Genomic DNA, 19,833 nt, shown 5'->3' with positions numbered 1-19,833 from the left:
ACTTTGAAGATACTTCCTCTAAAATCTGCTTCAGGATTTCTTGAAGGATGAGATAGAGCCACTAATAGAGCTATCCTCCTTTTTTGGCCTTCCTGATGTTGAAACACTGAGAATTGCATATGCCCAAAGTTTGGTGCGTGTCCAGTGGCCATGTGGGATTACAGCAGAAACAGAAGGAAAAAACAAGTTTGGATATGTTTATAGAACGTAATTATCATCACAGAGGAAAAAGACAATGATGCATTGAGCTATCTGAATGACTTGGCACAGAGTCAATTTTTAATCTATTTTGTTGTGCTTTTGAAAGCATATTTGTCTCCTACTTCCCTTTCCCTCTTCATCTCTTTCATAAGCATCTTACATGTCCATGAGTGAAATGAATGGCTGATTCCTGGCTCCAGACGTGCTTAAAGGGAGTAGGAGCACAGGGGAACTGGAAATACACGGGACTTGTGACTGGCTGTGATAACCAGGCTGAAGATGTTAGCACCAGAAAATCAGCAAACACAGCTGCTGTGGCGTTGCAGTGGCTGTGCCATTTCTCAGTGAGGAGTTGATGGAGCAGTGCTGGAGCTCTCTGGTCTATCCCCATCTGCAGCAGGGGACGGATGGTGCCGAGAGTTGCCGTGTGCAGCCCCGCTCCGGAGAGCCCCAGCTCCTGCCTGAGAGGAATGGAAAAGCCACTTTCTCAGTCTCTGCCCAGAATGCATGATAAGGCTGGATGTCAAAAAGGGCAAGATTGGGCTCACAGCAATTATGGCAGAGGCATACTGGTTTCCTTGACAACCAGATTGAGGATTCTTTGTGATTTATTATTTACCACTTCAAACTCTCATTCTCTGATTTAATTAGGGAGCAGGATTTCCATAAGTCCCCTCCCTTCCAAATTTGAATACCCCCACATTATTGCTGTGACCAGCTACACCTATCCCACATTGATGTGGCTCTAAACCAGCTACAAATTAGGCTCTGTGTTTGGCCTTTGGAATTTTAGGAGGTTGCTCAGACAGCAGATAACCGAAATTCGGTGGATGTTATGTTAGGTGGTGACTTGTTAATCTGCACTTACTATCAGGAATACTAGGCCTCCTAACCTTCTCCTCCCACCCAGGTTTTCAAGGGACTGCAACAAGTGATACTTTTCAATTGTCCTTAGAGCTATGGGAAAGATAAAATATCTGCCAGTGTCAGTTTCCCTTGCTCGGGCAATTCACATTATTTTCTCCTTGAAGGCTTTATTAGCAATACATCAGGCACTGTTGAGTAAACAAGGAGTGTATTTTGATACACGGGACCTTTTTACTACTACCAGTTGGATAGCTATTTGAAAAGGAAAATATCCCCTAAATTGTGGCTACTGAAGTTGGGGAGTACAGCTAGTCTGTTCTTACTTCAGATGTATTTCAAGTATGTATTTCCCATGTTTATACAGCATTGACTGAATTATGATCTTCAGTGTCCGCTCTAAATTTAGTAATTCAGAATAGAAGTCTGAACACAATAATATAAATAGTAGAGATTTTTATTCAAATGTCAAATGTATCATTATACATCAGGATTGAAACTGGGTCCTCCAAAGGGCATTTTTTCCTCAAAGTACTTTCCTGAGTTGCATATTTTTTATTTCGTATTCAGCATGAGGAGTCTGCTGCATTTAATAAAATGAAATGAAGGTCACAGAAGATCACTGGTTTTCCCATAATGTGTCCCAGTAGATGACTGGAAAAAAGGCAGCGTTTGAAATGCATTGAGGATCTTCTGTGCAGACGGTGTAGAAAACTTGTGTCATTTTTTAATTATAGGGAGGAATTCTTGTTACGATTGTGTTTATTTCACTGCATACAGTCTTTCAGCTGTACCTCTCCAGTTTTAATTTCCAAAGTGTGTACACGTTTTAGCATCTCCACCTCAGGGAGTTCCTGAAGTCAGTCAGTAGGTGTTGTTCTTCCTATGGTGGGCTGAACGTGAAGCTCCTTGAGTCAATAAAAAGACTCACAGTGACCTAAACACTCTTTGTGTCAAGTTCTGGCTCACTCATGCACCAGTGCCCCATTAGGCTGTTGAGGGAGGCTGGCTGCTGAGGGAAGATGCTGCTTTAAAATTGAGTAGTCTAATGAAGCTCATTAATGCATTTTTCATTAGAACAAGAATATTGAGTATCCAGGTTAAATTCTAAAGAATCTGTCCTGCACTCATTGAGGTTAATGACAAAGCTCCCAATGATATTAGTGACGCAGGATGAGAACTTAATTGAGGTAATTAAGATTCTGCTTACCTAAAATTCCCTATTATTTTCAAGCAGATAAAATATTACAAAATTGCTACTATGAAGAGTTGTATAATGTTGGATCTCAACACATCCTTCAGAGATTACAGCAATTCGCTGGGAAATAATACTATTTCTGTATTTTGCATTTGATTCATAAAGTGCCCTCGTAATCTTCTAGAAGTTTGTATATGTGAAAGCTGTTGTGGAAAATAGGGTTCTTTTTTGTTTTGGAGCTCAAACATTGCCTTCGTTGTACATTTAAAGATAACGTGGGCCACATTGCTGAATCCCAGCAAGGATTTGGTGGTCAAATTCAGCAGAGATCGAAAAGGCACTGCAGTAATACTATGGCATTGTATAAGTTGCAGAGAATAGTTTAATTAAATGCAGCTCACTTTGCTGTACTGCAGACTTACTAAAGTCACTGTTTGGACTAAAAGAAATGCTATTTGCTTACTGAGTAGAATAGATAGGATATCCAGCTTTAGTGCTTTCCAGGGAGTCTAAAGCCTCCGTCATAAATGATTGTGTCAGGACGCCTAATTCAAATAGTTACCCTAACACCTGCTCATTCCTGCCACCTTTGGACACCCCTAACCTTCTCCTTCCCTCCTCGGCATCCCCAGCAGATTAACAACTCCCTCCTCAATTACGCTGCCATAATGGCTGCTTTGATCATGCTCTGAGCTCGATATGGAAATTACCTTGATGAAGAGCTCTGCCGGCTGCAGAAAGCAGCAGCAGTGCAGACAGGTGTGCCAGCGCCGGGCCCCGGGTGCGGGCAGGGCTGGGGACCCGCAGCTCCGGCCCCGCAGGGAGCTCTGGAGCCATCCCCTCTGACTGGCTGCCTCTTTGTACACCTAAATAATGGATCGGGAGAACACGGTGCTTTCCCTAGGAAGGCGTCGGTTTAGGTGGTGTGGAAAAAAGTGGAGCAATCAGATCTTTTATACTTCACAGCTGTCTCCCGGGATACTTCCTTTAAATACCTGGGGAAAGGTTTTTTTAAAAAGAAAACTCTGACCTGGGAGAATGAAGCACCATGCAGATTAATTACCGAGGAAATTACCTTCCGCATCTGTAGTAATGGTGCAGCGCTTCTATCTTGCTGGTTTTGAGTTTATATTTGAGCACCTAAGAGTGTTTTTTTTCCTGGCCGTGGTGCAGAGCTTTCCTAGCCCTTGCCTTCAGTGTGGGTTGTCTTAAGATCAATGCTGAGCTTTGGAAACACAGTCTTTCAGCTATTAGATGTGTGCTTCTAAATTAAAGTAATCAGCAAATGCAAAGTTTGCCTTCTTGTGTTGTGCCACAGTGTCTGTTCATCCCTCTTGTTACTTTCTAATATAAATAGTATTAAATATGGAACTCTTACACGTGATTATGGAGAATTGCTTAGTTTCTGTCTTAATACTCAGATTTCAGGGATCCTGATTTTTTCATTTATTTCATTTGAACCTTCATTAGCTGGTTCTCTAAAATCTGAGGGCATTCTTGCCATGCACATTGTGATGGTTGGTGAGAAAGATACACAAATTCCAGGACTGAAAACCAGAATTCCAACAGAGAAGCCCTGAATTTGAGTCCAGGTGGAATTTAATTATCCCGTCCCTTTATCTCACTTGTCTTTCATGTTCACAATGAGGCATACGGATACGCAGTTCCTTTACAGGTGATCAACAGCCAGTTTGACAGGGTGCAAAAGGTGCCTATTTCCTTTATTTACTCTGGAAATGGTACCTGTGTTGCCGTTCTTACTCCCTGCTGCCCAGGGAACATGTCAGAACTGCATATATTCCTTGGGAGTTTTTTAATTTCCTCGCTGTTTGCAAAATATTAAATAGTTTTCCTTTCTTCATGAAATTTATTGTTCAGAGGATGCTCTTAAGTATGTATGTAGTATTATTTCATGATTCACAGAATGTGCCGGAATCTTAAGTATATTGTAAAAACTGTGCGGTACATCCCTCTCCTCTTTATAACAGTATTTCAAAAATCCACAAATATTTCATAGAAGGTAAGGTCAGGAAGAAAGCCTTTCACTCTGACAGGTACTTTCCAAGATTGCATGCTACTCTTGTCTCATATCTATTTATGGGAACATTTAAAGTGACAGCACATTTACCTTAAAATCCATTCATCACATGGCTCTTCTTGTTTTCAAAAAGTATGACTGTATATTTTGGTTTCATCTGCAGGATCCCTGCCTTTATGTTTCTGAGGGTTGTGCTTTCTACCCCTGTGTTCTCTGAAATGTTTCTGAAGCCATACTTATGAGAAGGGGATCGCTGTGCTATTTGCATGCTCATAAGCACTCTTTAAGCAGCTTGCCATCATTAAAATTAACCACATAACTTTTCCACTAGAAATTATACTGTGACAATTGACTCCACCCCATCATTTTACTGAAACAAAAGAAAGTATATGAGCTCTTACATTGTTTCTTGATTCCATTTCTAATGTATATATAATTCTGTTAGTAAACAAGAAGATGCCCCATTTTTAAGTTTACAGTTGTGATCTCAAATATTGCCATGCGGTAGCAATTGTATAGTAATCAAATCTATGATTTTTTTTGCACTAGAGCTGTACTTGGTATTTTAAACTCTGGCAATTGTAGAATAATATTTAAAATGAGTCAGAATTATCAGGTATCTTGGTGAGATTAATTGTTTTACTTTCTTACATAGGTTAGGGTGTAGCCTGCTAAGAAGGTGATGTACACAGGGTGCTAAGGGTTCATTATTAGTACCCAGCATGTCACCTGCTGGGATGGTTTGGCTTTCACCAACACACCTATTCCCAAAGAAATGATACATCTCTGCATGGCTTCTATCAGCCTCTGAGGTAAAACCTAAGGGTTTAGGTTTCTTAACGATGGGAAGAAAATAGTTCTTTTGTCAGCTGGCCACTCTGAATACTGATGATGGAAATTCCCCTTTCTTCCTCTTCCTCTCCCCCGCCTTAACACATGGTTTCCAATCAAAAAATGATTGTGATAACTGGAAATATAAGTTGTTGTCAAGATAAGCTTTTATAGAAAATAAAATAATATTTATTTTTATTTTGCTCCCAGTATCCTGTGCAGAGGAAATAATTCAACGGGAAATCCTGTTGACACAACATTTCTGACACATCAGCCTTTGTGTGTCTTACCTCCCTTTTTAAGAGGTTGTTTCTCATTCAGAAGCTTCTCCTTCCTGACAGGTGCTGTGCCCAGAGAGTTCACAGTAGGCAAACTGGAGATAACCTTCAGGAGGGTGGGTTTACAAAGACCATGAGACTTGCTTGCCTTGAGAAATTTTGAAGATGCAATGTATTTAATGACAAGAAAGAAAAGGGTAGAGTGCTTTTTGTGAGCTGGCAGAGGATCAAGTGTGTGTGATGTGAAGGAAAAAGGAAGGAGATTCTTGCAGCCTGAGAACAGACATCTGGCTGGCAAAAGAAAAGAAATAGCATTGGCAGATGAATACTGTTTTAAACTGGGATAATTTTAGATCAAGAGGGTGAAGTTTTGCTCTCATGCATACGGCTGAAAGGACTGGGAAAGGTGCATGCATATAAGAATAATATGTGGTGCTAAGTGAGAACGGAAGAACACGTATTTTTCTATTAGATATTTAGACTTTCATGTTTAGATCACATGGTTTCCATCTGCCATATGTAGGCATTGCTAAAATGCTGCCAGGAACCAGGCTCTGGTTTGGTGACTTTCATTAAAGGAATTAGTGGTTTCTCTCCAGTTTCAGTGTGGCTGGATTCAAAGTGCAGAAGCCCATTTTCACAGTTTAGCATTAATTAGCACTCTAATGGCAGCCTCGGCAGGCAGGTGAAGGATTAAATGGGCATGAAGACCAAACCATCTCTTTTCCCCTAGTGGCGATTCGTTCAAAATAGGGTCGAGGAGCCGTATTGGGCTAATGTGGAGATGTGTGCGTGGCTGCTGTCTGGCTGCTCTTGTTCCAGGTGACTGAAGGACTGTGGTGTACAGGTGTGTCAGTGTAGCACTCATCCCTGTCCTCTGTTCTCTCCTGCTATTAAAGTGCACACACACACTTCCCACACACACCCAAACCCTAACAAAAACACAATAAAAAAAAAAAAAACACCTTTAATTCTGCTGACTCAGAGAGACACATTCTTGCCCTTCTGAATGAGGGGTGAGAGCTGTTTAGGAGAATTTAAATCAGATCCTTGCCAGCAGTACACAGGAAGAATCGACGCTGCTAGATTAAAAGGCTGAGATGCTGCTGCTCACTTCAGGTTTTGCTGAATCATTTAACAAGGTGCAGAAAGTAGGTAAGCCCTGACTCTTTTTTTTTGGCTGAAGAGAGCCTCACAGGGTTATGTTTGAGAATTGCACGGAGACTGAAAACATAGAAGGAAAATTGTAATAAGTTTCAGTGAACCTGGAAGGCAGGACCCATCCTGGTGTGAGTCAGAGGGTGTAACTCTGGCTTCTCTCCTGAATTTCATTAAGCAGACATAGGTGCTTTATGTTTATGTATACTGAATATTAAATATGTAATTACAGAAAATTACATGCAGTTTTAATTTTGCTGCTCACACTGAATCTTGAAAAACATTAAAACTTGTCAAAGTTTTTTAAAATTTTAATTTTTTAAAAGGCTAAATCATGTTCAAATAAAATGTAAAAAAAAACTATAAAAAGCCTTCACTAGTTACTTGGTATTTCTAAAAGCTTTTATTGTTAGGAATTCACATTTCCATTTTGTAAGGGACAGACTTCCAGATTTTCGTTCTGTAATTGAAATATGAAATGTCTGAGAGGCAGTATTCTAGAAACCAGTGCTAAGAATCTCCCCTCACAGCTCATTTATTCAGTGAAGACGTTGCCTGGCTTCAGTGCAACTTAAATAGTCAGGTGTGTTTCTTAGGACTCTGTGCCTCTTTGTTAAAGTTCAAATAATGAGATACTTTCATGTACCTTGTTTTGAGATAATCCCATTTTTATGGATCAATTTAAAAAAAAATGAGGGAGATGTCTCTTACTAAAAAATTTGCTTTCCTTTACCAAAAAATCTCTTTTCTCCCGATGTCTGCTCCATTCAGCATCATAATTGACAAGAAGGAGTATATACATGAAATGGTAGAGAATCCAGCTGTAGGAGAGTATTTCTGAAATGATCACTTCCTGCCTAATTTGACCCCGACTGAACAGTGGGGTTTTGTGTGCCGGGCTGCAGCACACGCTGGCTGTGCGCGGCTGCTGGGTTTCCCTGAAAGAGGAGCTGAGTGCTGGGAACTCCAGACCTCTGTGCACTGTCAGAAGCTCTTACTGTGCCAGTGTAATCTTTTAATAGACATGCTTGCCAGAATAACTTTTTCCTTCAAAGATAGAATGAGAAAGCACAGTTGTCATTTAAATTGCCTCTGTCTTTTGTAGTAGTTGGTAGCGTTCTGTTGACCAGGACTGGATAATTTAAAAGCTGTTTAACAAAATAACATGCTTGTCTGTGTGAAATATATACAGTGCTGAGAGTCGGGGAGAAGAGTCTCCCTTGACAGAGTTCATGGGATTCTTTAGAAACTGCAGGATGCTGAGACTTGTCTGAGGAATTACAAAAGCTTTGAGGCGCCCATGTTGAGCATTTGCATGATTTTCAGATGGCGAAGTGTGTTCAGCTGTCTTCGTGCACCCTCCCATGTGTGCATGCATGCACTTCAGTGGAGAGAGAGAGGATTCTCAGCACAGTTTTCTTTGGGCTTTGCATTTGTTAAACATATATTATTGAAATGCTGCCCAGGACACATCACTTCATCTTGTGTAGAACTTAAATCACCATGTTGCATGATATGGTAAAATAAAAGAGATTGTGAAAGAGACAACTGTAAACATTCTGTTTGAAAAGATGTGCTCTTTTCAAAAGACCTTTCTGTTACAGCCAAATAACACAAGAAGCAATATTTCCTTGCCCACAGAGACATATATATTTATTTCTACAGAGATTTGTTTTGGATTCTTAGTGCTTCCAGTATCTTCATTCTTTGAAATAATTTTATACTTCCATGTTGACTTTCTCTGTGCTTTAAGTTTTAATCAAAGGTTCCTTGCTTCTGATGTCGAGTACTGATGTTAGCCTGTTTACATTCCACTGTTTTTCCTCTGCATTCGGTGAACATTCAAATGTGGTGGTGCCTTTTTGCTTTTATCTACCAAACTTAGCACAGTCTCTTATTATTGACAGCTCAAAAAGATGGTATGCTAGTGGGCAGGATGCGGTGAATTATTAACTTTTCTTTGCACTTTGACAAATTTAGGTTGTCTTTGTAAAGACAAATAGTTTCTCTGAAGGAACCAAGATATGGAATGTTAAATAAGGCTTTGCAAACTTAAATTATTTTTTTAGCCAAATTTGAATTTAACACATTTCCAAAGCATGATTCTGAGTTATAGTTCTTTCATAGGACTTGTACTTTTCATTTCATAGAATAAAGTATCAGAGGAGAGATTCTGATTGTGATTTTTCCTTTCAGTTTGTCTTTCTATATGGATTGATCAATAAAGCATTAAAGAATGTATATTGCCACTAAACATCCCCTCTGCCTTTTTTCCTTAGAAATGTGATTTCACAGGAGCAGTTTATTTGCTCTTTTCAATAAAGAGCCTGCACTCAACTAATTTGTGAGCAGATAAAATGTGCAGGAAACATATGTTTGCCAGGAAGCTTTTCTATAATCAAAACGGTCAGCAGGACAGAAACAATGGGGTTTTTAGGTGTTAATCTTCTTCCATTAAAAAAAAAAAAATAAAAATCGGCATACAACACTGATTAATATACACAAGCATGAGTGAATCAGAGACAGCATATGTTGCGTTAGGTAATAGACGCTTATTTGAGTTAATGTTTAGGTTGCGCTGCGAGTCCCAGCCCAGGCACCAGAAAGGTCTTTGCAATCGGGAGCGTTTTGGGCGGCAGACAGCAGGAGAGGTGTCATCCAGGGCACAGTTTGCCTTGAAGCAATTAGCAGGAAGAGGAGGAATGTTGATTTCAGCTGCCGGAGGACAGCCAAACAAAATAGGTTTGTTCGAGGTATGGTAAGACAAGCAGCAGGTTTAATACAGGCTGGTTAAGAAAATACTGAAGTGGGAATACTCATGCAGAATTGCATTGGAGATACAAAGTTTCTGGTGACAACAGTAACTATTGACAGAGCCACATACTTGAGTCTAAAAAACTCTGCAATGATGCTGAAGCGTTCAGATGCCGGTTGTTCACACTTCCATCCCGTGGCAGTGCATCTGTTTATCGGGAATTATCTCCTGAATGTAAATGAATTTCAGTCCTAAGTCATTGCACCTGTTGCCGAGAGGCATTTATTCCAATCACTTGCCTAAAGCACAGGGAGTTATTGCTTGACGCTTTATAGCTCAAAAAAAAAAAAAAAAAAAAAAAAAAAAAAAAAAAAAAAAAAAGCTGTCGTTTCAGAATCATTTGTTCAGAGAGGAGAAAATGGAGCAAAACAGTTCATTTTACCCTAAGCACTGCTATTTGGCAGTATTCACATTTGCACGGCACAAAGCTGCAATATTGATTTTTCGCTTACAGGGCCTCCCACAAGTTCTTTCTTCGATTGTCAGGATTGCAAGATGGATTGAATTACATTTTGCTTGTTGATACACTTATTTTTTCTTTGGTGATAGGAAAAAATTGCAAATAAAGCTTCAGCATAAAGATCATAGCAGCTCTGCTAGTGGACTTTGAATTTATTTATTTTATTTAGTTAAAATTCTTTCTGCACCACAGAGATTCCTTAGAGCAGCATTCCCACCTAACGCACGCTGCATTGTTTGCTTTATTGCTTGCTGCTTTTGCAATGTAACACCTACATTACAATCTCAGGTGTGTCCTCTGTTGCCTGCAAAGTGATCTAACCTTGCTCTAATATTTTTAATGTTTGTCCTAATACAGAACTTTTGCAGATGCCTGCAGGGGGAAAAACTGCAGGATAAAACACATTCGTAGTCATTATAGCAGTTGCCATAGATGATGGAGTAAGATTTGCAGACTGCTGATTTCTCTGTAGCAAAACTGTAGAGGTCTTGTGTTTGAATTCAGAGTATTTCCTAGCAGAAGTGGAGCCTGTGCAGCAGGATCCACAGTAAGGGTCAGTGCTGGTCACAGGGAGCTGTGCATGGGTTTGTCAGCCCTGGCCCCATAACCATCCTGAGCTGCTGCTGCACATGAAGCCAGTGACACCTCAACAGCTGTACCCCATGCCCCTTCCCTCCTGTCCTGGTGCAAACACCTCTTTGGACAGCTCTACGTGCTGTTCCCCTTTGTGGTGATGGAAATTCAAAAAGTTTGGGAGGGATGGACTCCCCCAGCCAGGCCATGGTAGTGCTGCAGGCCATGGAATCCCTGCAGAGTGCAGGAGATACAGACACCATTGCTGCCAGCTGGAGTCATGAGCTTCCTGGGGATGGCATTAGATTTGACAGGAGTGGTAGGATGTAGGAATGGCAGTGACTAGCAGCATTATATTTGGTCCCACCATGGCTGTTGTGATGGTAATTAATCAAAGGAGTTGCTGTATTCACGTGTGGTGGGGACTCTGCATGTAGCCCTCCCTGTGCCCGTTTCACGCCCTCACTGAGCTGTGAGTGACTTCTGTCTTCATTGTATTAATTTGCTGCATGGGAGGAACATGCAGGATATTAATGTGATGGATTCGTGGCTTAGCTCCTTCCAGCTTTCAGCCCGTGACACCACAGCAAGCCTGTAATAATAGTGTTTGTTACTGCTCATGGTATATGCAGCTAAACTGAGGGCCAGGAGTGAATCTGAGATGGAACTTGATGCTTTCCACAGCACTGTGGCTCCTTCCCTTGTTAACAAATACTGAGACATAATGGCAGAGAACAGTACTGGTTTCCTGTAGGATATGGATCCACAAAATATAAAGGCAGACCTGGTCACTGGGCTCTGGCCAACTGTTCTCCTTGTGGCTGGGCAAGTTCATGCCCAGTCCAAGACCTGGTCCTCTGGGACTTCCTCAGGTGCCTGCAGTAGAGGGAGGTGAGGCTCAGACCAGCCCCTGGCCTAAGTTCATTACACAGGTTGTACAAAAGCTGGTGCTGGTGCAAGGGGAAGGCAGGGATGTGCAGGTAGAGGAGAGGTGGGTGGGAAGATGGGCTCTGGCTGCCAGGGAGCCGTATACTTATGTTTGCGTGATCATTATAAAAAAACTTTTGCCATCTTAACAGATAATCGTCTGCATATAGTAGGAGTTTTATTCTACAGAATTCAATAGAAAAGGTGATGGCCTCTGGTTCATGCGAAAATTTACTATCAAGGGGTTATCTCAAGCTGTTCTTAATTTTTTTACGTACTTGCTTCCTTGCTTCTTCCAATGCATCGTACTTTTAAAGAAAAGTTTATTTTCTCTGCTTTCAAAAAACCACTGAGCTTCAACTTTCCATACTTAGGAACTATTTCTCTTTGCTGTCACACTGGTCTCCAACAGCCTGCAGAGAAAGATTAATGGCCTTGTGTTACTGTTTTATAAAGATATTAAAAAAAATAGGAATTTCTCCTGAAAATTTAGGATTTACCATTAAAAAAAAAATAGGGTTTTAACACCACCGTATTACTCAGCTTGTCTTCCAAAAGTCACACAATTTTGTAAGAAACAGAAATACTGTTTAATAATAATCCGTCAGTAACTGTGTACAAGAAGCTGTAGTATGCAGATAGTTTTATTCTGATGTAATATAATGTTTTGCATTAAGAAATATCTCTAAAAGATTAAACATCTGGATGAATAGCTGAACCTTGTTTTGTTTCTAAAGGATTTTATACTGCTTAATTGGAGAAGTTTCTTATTTTTAGGAATCCTATTAAGGAGAAAAACTGTGTTAAAAAGTAAAATTCTGTGAAACGTATCATTTTTCTGAGAGATGGGGAGATTTTATGCAGTACACATCTGCGATTTGTAGTACTGATAAATCCTGTATTTGTTTCAAAATCCTGTCTATATGTAGTTAAATTTATGTAAAAGACACAGTGAAGAGCACTGGAGTTCAGTTAGGTGAAGTGTCAGCATGGATATTGGATCATGTCCATGCTGAGGTCACAAAATAAGCAAAAAAAAAAGCTAAGCAAAAGTAGCTGGCTCTTCCTGGAGAAAGGGAGACACAAAGTAAAAAAGGCTAATGAAGTTGGAAGTTGGAACTGTGTCTTTGGGCTTTTTTGTGGTCGTATTGTTTTCTTTTTAAAAATCACTTCTGCAAATCCTGCCTGCTCTGCTGCTTCCCGCTTCCAGACACAGGCTGTCTGACTGTGCCCAAGGAATGGAGACAGAAGCAGAGAGAAAAGAGGTGGAAACTGGAACGTGCAGTGTAGCCATGCAGACAGGCACCACTGTCTGCCCAGCCCAGGATTAGAGGCAGTGAAAAGGAATTTCCTCTTTTCCCAGATTAAGGACACAGCAGCCATGGTGTGGGGATGTGACAGTTCCATGAAAGATGCCTCACTTAACATGGTACGAGGTCAAACTGTGTAAAGGTGCGCTTCCGCTAGCACACGAGAGTTAATGCTTATGTGGCTGAAAAAGAATAGCCCAATTCAATATACCCTTTAGGCTCAACCCCATTTTGTCCTGTTTTTTTTTTTCTCCCAGGTTTCAGCCGAGCAGCACTACCATTTGGTTTGGTGAGGAGGGAGCTCTCCTGCGAAGGCTACTCCATCGACCTGCGGTGTCCAGGCAGCGATGTGATCATGATAGAAAGTGCGAACTATGGACGGACAGATGACAAGATCTGTGATGCCGACCCTTTCCAGATGGAGAACACAGAATGCTTCCTTCCAGACGCCTACAAAATTATGACACAAAGGTAAAAATATACATAAAGAGGAGAGATGCTTGCATTAATACAGAGAGAGGTATATACTGTAAGAAATGTTGAGTTACAATTGCCACTTTGCTATTCAGGTAGTATTGTTTCTATCTAATGATATTTAAAGACAATTAAAACTACCAGTTGCAATTAGAGGTTTGGGGGTTTTTTAATTCTGTAAACAAACATTAAAAAGCAGAAAGATAACTTCAAGCAGAAAGATAACTTCTTCAGTTATCTGGAGATTCCCCATCTCCTTGTCTTTCTAGGGGTCAAACAGCCCTGAGAATGTTTCCAAATGGCTGCTGTATTTTTCAGTAAATGCAGTAAGTCCCTGCCATAGTTCCTAATAGTAGTTCCCTCCAATGAAAAATGTCAGAATGATTACACGCCAGGATGATTATATGTCATTATACATGTGTGTACGAGCATACATGTGCATATAAGCACAAGTTAGTGACAGCTTTTGACATTCAGAGAAGACTGAAGAACCAACCAAGAATAATAAAATCATTTAGATTGAAAAATACTTTTTAAGATCTTTGAATACAACCATTGGCCTGGTGCTGCCAATTCCACCACTAAATCATGTCCCCAACTGTCAATAAAAGTATTTTTATTACAAAAGGTGCATGATTGCTCAGATTCACAGAATCTGTGCTAAAAGCCATGTACAGGCAGCAGTCACCTACTACTGACAGTTGTGAAAATGGCAGCACAAATCAGTCACTGACATTGCTACTGGCTTAAACTAAAAGCCTAATGAGTTTGGGATTGGCTGGAAGTTCTCCTCCCAGTGTCTTTTTCCTAGGGTGAGGAGTCTGAGCAAAAAGGGGATGGGAATAACCTGGAAGCTTTCTGGTACTTGTACACAGATGTGTCAAGTGGAATATGCAAGTTGTCCTGCCTTCTGTGCTCCATATCCTCCATTCTGTTCAAACATGGTAACACTTAGTAATGTAGTCACCTCTTAAAAATAGTCTTCCTTTTTGATTTACCGATTCACTTGAGTTGTCATGAGTGGGACTCTTAAAATTGTTTGTCATTTTTATGTGAATATGCAGATGTTTTCTACTTCTGTAGTCAAATATTTGGCTGGGATCTCAGACTTCAATTTCAAATGCTGGAGGTAAATTGAGGGTATTAGGTCTTTTATTTCTTGTTCTGTGTTGAACCTGTGGCTTGTTTTGTGATCAATAAGGGAAAGGCTTTGTCACTACACTATTAAAAAGGTAATATAACTTTCTAAAATCATGTTTGAATTATCTTCTTGTGGTTCTAGTTCGTAGTTGTTAATTAGATCAAGCCAGATTTCCATCGAGACTGCAGCAGCAGTGTCATCATCCTCTAATCTGTCAACTCCCTTTGAAACCACCTTCAATTGCTTTTGTAAATGTAGTGCTGCTCTGTAGACTCCCTTGTTGTGTAAAATGCATGTTGTGTTTTGATCAAAGTCTTCCTTATGTTCACTGCAAATATACAGATTGGGGTAGTCAGGGACAAATATAGAGGCACAATCTTGCTTGAAGTGACATCAGACTGTTACTGAAAAGCTGAAATTTCAATCTTTCCCTTTCAGTTAATCAGCTGTAAATTTATGTTAGCAAAGTGAACATATGAACTTCCCCCATCTTCTACTCTTATGCTTTGTTCAACATTATTATAAAGTTGTGATCACATGTAGAACATAGGTTCAGTTTATCTATGCTTAAAGAGTTTTTCATTTTGGTTCTCTTTTTTTTTTTTTTTTTTTGTCTGAACAAATGGCAGAGATCATTTGACACTTTGCCTGACATATATAGCAATTTGGAAGTTTGCTTTCATAGTTTTCTTTCTTAGATCCTGTCATTAAGTGGAAAAGTGTCTCTTGTCTTGCTTAATCTTTTCCAAAATTGCTCAATTTGTGCTAAATTGCAAGCATAGAAGAATGTTGCGAATTTCTTATGAAATATTAAAAGTTCTTATATCTCATTTATTTATAGCTGCATTGGTGATTGTAATTTTTTGTTGTATCAGGCAAATTGTTGTTTGGTACTCAGCACATGTCCTTGATCTGATATATAAAAGTAACACATCAGCTGTATTTTGATGGCAGCAGTTGCATAGAAAAATCTAAACTGAAGGACTATCAGGTTCACTAGTTTTCCTTTTAATTTAATTGGTTAGAACTCTAGTTGACAATGAAATCTTTTCTTCTCTACCTTTAGAAAAATGCACCAGTAGTTTCTCAATTTCTACTTAAAATCTTGCACTGTTTACTTTTAAGGACTTGTTTTTATCACTTCAGTTGGCCATGTCCCCACGGCATTTGACCACTCAATTCAGTTTGGAGGTACAGTTAAATGTAGTTCCGCAGCAATTGTTAAGTACTCATCATTCATTTGCAACATTAATCCACAGCTTTTGCACAGCGACTAGATTTGCTGCAATTACAAGGTGAAAACACTAGCTTAATGAGATCAATACTGTGAAATCTGAAGATTGAAAAATAAGATGAGGTTTCCAGTTTAACACAAAGCCATGTGATCACGTGCCCTGCTCCCCTTCCAGAGAATTTGAGATAGTAGCACATAGACCTTGCCACTATCCACTGATGTATCAGCTCCTCTTTCTCAGAATGAGCTGCTACTTAATCTTTTCTACCTCACCCTATTCTTTCTTTTCAGCAGTTCTCAAAAGATTTTTAACTTAATGCGTTTCTAGGAAGCCTGACTAGAACACTAATGACTTCATTGCTTTGCTTTTACCTTTGTAAAGTAGTTATTAAATTTTTAGTCCCTGATTGAAATTACATCCCAATTATTCCAGAATGAAGTCTTTCAGATGTATTTAGATTCTATGTAAACTTCAGACTGGCATGGTTGAAATTAAAGCTTTGAAGAAAGAGGCTAGACCTTTAGAAAATCCTTCTCCACTTTCACACTTCTCTGATAATTAACCCCAGCGTTTGCATACCATCAAGTTTGAGAGATTCTACGACATGCTGCAGTTCAGTACAGAAATAAGCTAATTTCTGGAATATTTGGTGAGCAAGTAGCATAAGTGAGTGGCAGAGGACCCATGTTTCAGGCACGTTTTAGTTCTTAAAATAGTCAGACTCCTCTGTGCTCTGCTGTCCTTTAGTAGGGACAAATCTCCTCTGTTTCCTTTTAATTTAAAAATAAATTAAATGAACAGGGAAGTAGAAGATGCAAAGCAGCCTGAGGAAATTGCTCTAGTTGCTTGCTCATAAAGTGCATTTGTGTGGCTGTACCAGAAACTGTCATGAAACTTTGAAGTTGATAAGGCTAATGCTGCTCTTTATAGGCACGGCAGAGATTTGAAAATTAACAGCATAAAATTTACTTATGACCTCGTAATATCCATTTCTATGGCAAGCGGATTGCAGGTGCATGCTGTGAGTTCTCTTCAAACTGCCTGGGTGTTTATGAACATCTTCTGTCTCCAGTATCTCCTATGGTCTGGACCAGAGGTTTTTGTTAGGACAAGCACTAAGCATTACCTAGGTACCACATAGCGTTTGGGGGTCTGTTTTATTAGCTTGAAAGAATAACAGTTATTTAATAGATATTTCTAAATATGTACTTAAAATATATCTCAAATCAAAGGTCTCTTATTTATGTAGTTCTGTAGTGGAATAATAAGATGCTAGGATGGATTCTTGCATGCTGGGACCATTCTTTTTGAATTACAATTAGGGGTTGTTTTGTAGGAGTAATTTTTCCTAGTCCTAATTTTTTTGTTTAGAAGTTCAGGGTTATTTGTGGTCATGCTTGGGTAATGATCTTTATGATTCCAGGACAGTCCAGTTAGATTTTTTTTTTTAATTGACTGTGTATTTAAATATATACTTGGATGGTGTGGCAGATAATAATTTGGAATAATATAATTATAAATGTTGATAAACCCCATATTTAAAAAAATGACGGGTCTGTTCTGATCTGCACACCTTATTTTTGGTAGTTCTAACTGCAAACAATTTTAGTTATAACTATTGTTGGGGCTAGTAGAAAATTAGTATTTTTTATTTAAAGAAAATGAAACTATTAACTCGGAATCTATGGAATCGTTCACATAGATGCAAAATTCAAACATTTACTTCTGACCGCCAAATTAATGTTAAATTCAGAAGGAAAACACTGTTTCCCTTGTCATACAGGCTAAAATACCTTGAATTTTTAATAGGAGCTATATGTTCTCTGATCTGATACCAAGAGTAATATTGTAAACACTGAAAAGAAGAAAATTCAAAATGTTTGAACTTCTTTTGCAGACCATGTAAACATCTTCATTAAAAGAAAGTAGTCTTACAGTTGAGATATTCAGTTTATTTTGGATCTGATTTTTGATCTGCAACAGAAAGGCAGTTACATCAGTTCTGCACTGAAATAGCCTTTAAATGCTATTTTTACTTACAATTTTTACTATAACTGGGGCTTTTGTGAACTTTGCATCTTTGCTAAGCATATTTAATCAGTATAATTTTGCTTTCTAAATACGCACAAACAAGGCAAAGCTCATTTTCCATAGGTAAGCTTAAACATAAAACTATGTCAGGTATAATAGATGAACTTAGGCAACTGTAATTTTTTTAGATACTCTTCCCTTTTACAACATTGCTGCAGAAAAGCAAAAGGATTAAAAGAGCAATAAATCCTCTTCAGCAGTGTTTGTTTTTTTTCTGTTGCATCTCTCCTGTCCTATCTATAGCACAAGCAACACATGTACCTTCAATTACCGTGTCCATCATGACACCAGTGACCAGTTCACGCCTGGGTTTTTGTTACCATGAACTTTTCTCACATGGCAATGCTCTTAACCTGTTACGTCCATCATCTCTGTGCAAGACAGCTGTGCTTCAGCAGAGGGCTTTCAGAATGTAAGCTACATGCCCCTGCCCTGCTGAGTGACCAGGGAAAAGCTGGAGGAAGAAGCATATCCATTCCTTCTCCGGAGACTTACTTTTCTTAATCCATCCCGTGGGGGATCGGAAGACTGGAGATGTTCATTCTCTTCCATCTATTCACACGTCCACGAAATAGCTCATCTATAGGAAAAATCCTACATATAAACGAGACATTTTTGAAAGAAAACAAAATGAGTTCTATTCCAAAGGAGACTCGTCTCTCAAGCCCTCTTTCCTGTTCCTGCTTGTCAGGTCTGCAGAGAGAGCACTGTCACACCGTATTAGTGTCCTTTCAAATGAAAACAAGTTTGGTCTGTTCCGTAATGTGACTGGATAAAGCAAATCTTCTATTGGACTCCAGGCTTGGGTGGACACTGGGTAAAATCTCTAACCAGTGAATGTCATTTGTTGTAGCAAAAAGGTGTAGTCAAAAAGAAACTCAGCACGGGGTGCTTTGCTGGTAGGATGCAGAACCTGAAGGGGGTCACTGCAGACCTGAATTCCAGCCTGTGCAAGACTTCCAGAGAGGCATTTCAGAGCCTCTTTCAAAAACAGTTCCTTCAGACAGGGCCTGGTGTTGATTTAGTGTTTAAACTGCAGCACACTTCAGACTGGCATTTCTTGGAATGACTTACAGCCTTTTTCACGGGCTGGATTTTATCCTTTGCCGTTTGGAGCTGCCTGTAATTGAGGTAATGGCACACTGCACTTCGGGGGTCTGCCAGGCTAAGGCAAGGGCTCTGCTGACCCCTGCTGCTATCCTTGCTTTTTCCCTTGCTTTTCCTTCTGCAACCGAAGGTTGCCTCTCTTTGCTATAGATACTATCAGGTGAAAAGTGTTTTTGAATAAGAGGTGCACTTTGCCTTTTTCTGCTTTCTGCATGTCTTTCCTTTTTATGTCAGAGAAATCCCGGTGCTGATGACAGGGTAGCACAGGTTGTGGATCGGGTACATTCTTGGAATTTGCACACATCGGAAGTTCTGTCGTGCTGATGCTGATCTCACAGAAAAGAGCCTTTTGCTTTGGCATGCCAGCATTTTCTGTTCCAGCTTGCTTACAACTGCTTCACAAAACATTTACCATACAACATTACCAACATTAGATGTCTTTTTCGTAAGCATCCTTTTAAAATGAAGATTTCTATTAATCTGAAATAGGTCTTAGTACAGCAGTCAACCCTGTGACTGTTTTGATGTAGCAGAAGCTTAAAATGCTCTTTTATTGTGAAACTAAGCTTTTCACAATACTGAGCTGCGGCCAGATTGATTTTTGTTTTGCTTTCTATGTGTTAGTCACAAGACTTAGTTATGACTCAAATACAAAGTAAAAAGCAGAAATACGTGTAGACTGTTTTAATGAACAAGGCATAATCACAGAGCCTGGAAGGTTCCTGGAACACACTGCAGTCCTTGGTATTATTACAGCAGAAAACAGTAATACCCGTGACTGAGAAGAACCTTTTCTGGCATTATGTATTTTCACTGTCTTTAATTCTTAATATGAAAGTAGTAGGTCTACTTTTACTCATTAAAAATAGGGGGTTTTATTAATGGGGTTGTTCTATCATGGCATTACTTAGTAAATTAAATACAAATCCTCATAATACGAGGTTCTTAGCAGTCAGGTGAGGGGAAATAGCTGTCAGTGGTACTTGATCATCATTTTGCAGTGTGTTCTATTTTAATTTCCTGCAGAAGGAATTTTACTAGACACGTGCAAACACATCACACACCAGCTCCTGGCTTTAGTCACGACATTGGACAGGCTACAAAAGAATCAACAAAAGGGTGGTTCATACCG

General features: G+C 39.5%; 1 protein-coding gene and 1 long non-coding RNA gene across 3 annotated transcripts in view; one reads left to right on the top strand and one right to left on the bottom strand.

Moving 5' to 3' along the window:
- The window catches only part of ADGRL2 (adhesion G protein-coupled receptor L2), a 313,675-nt gene that overhangs the window by 228,849 nt on the left and 64,993 nt on the right, over nt 1-19,833 (top strand). For both annotated transcript variants that reach the window (XM_066192572.1, XM_066192571.1), the window contains one exon: nt 12,911-13,124. In XM_066192572.1, coding sequence (XP_066048669.1) covers nt 12,911-13,124 — 214 coding nt within the window. The remainder of the gene's footprint in view (nt 1-12,910; nt 13,125-19,833) is intronic.
- LOC136294644 (uncharacterized) lies at nt 11,676-18,322 on the bottom strand. The gene is made up of 3 exons (XR_010722472.1): nt 18,090-18,322; nt 12,932-13,103; nt 11,676-11,756 (listed from the first exon to the last, which is right to left on the bottom strand). It is a non-coding gene; the product is annotated as an uncharacterized lncRNA (long non-coding RNA).

The sequence above is a fragment of the Chamaea fasciata genome, unplaced genomic scaffold (genome assembly GCF_029207755.1).
Source record: "Chamaea fasciata isolate MVZ Bird 193981 ecotype frontalis unplaced genomic scaffold, bChaFas1.0.hap1 SCAF_10, whole genome shotgun sequence".
In the NCBI taxonomy this organism is placed as follows: domain Eukaryota; kingdom Metazoa; phylum Chordata; class Aves; order Passeriformes; family Sylviidae; genus Chamaea; species Chamaea fasciata.
The sequence above is the reverse complement of the archived record's forward strand: the minus strand, read 5'-3'. Positions and strand labels throughout refer to the sequence as shown.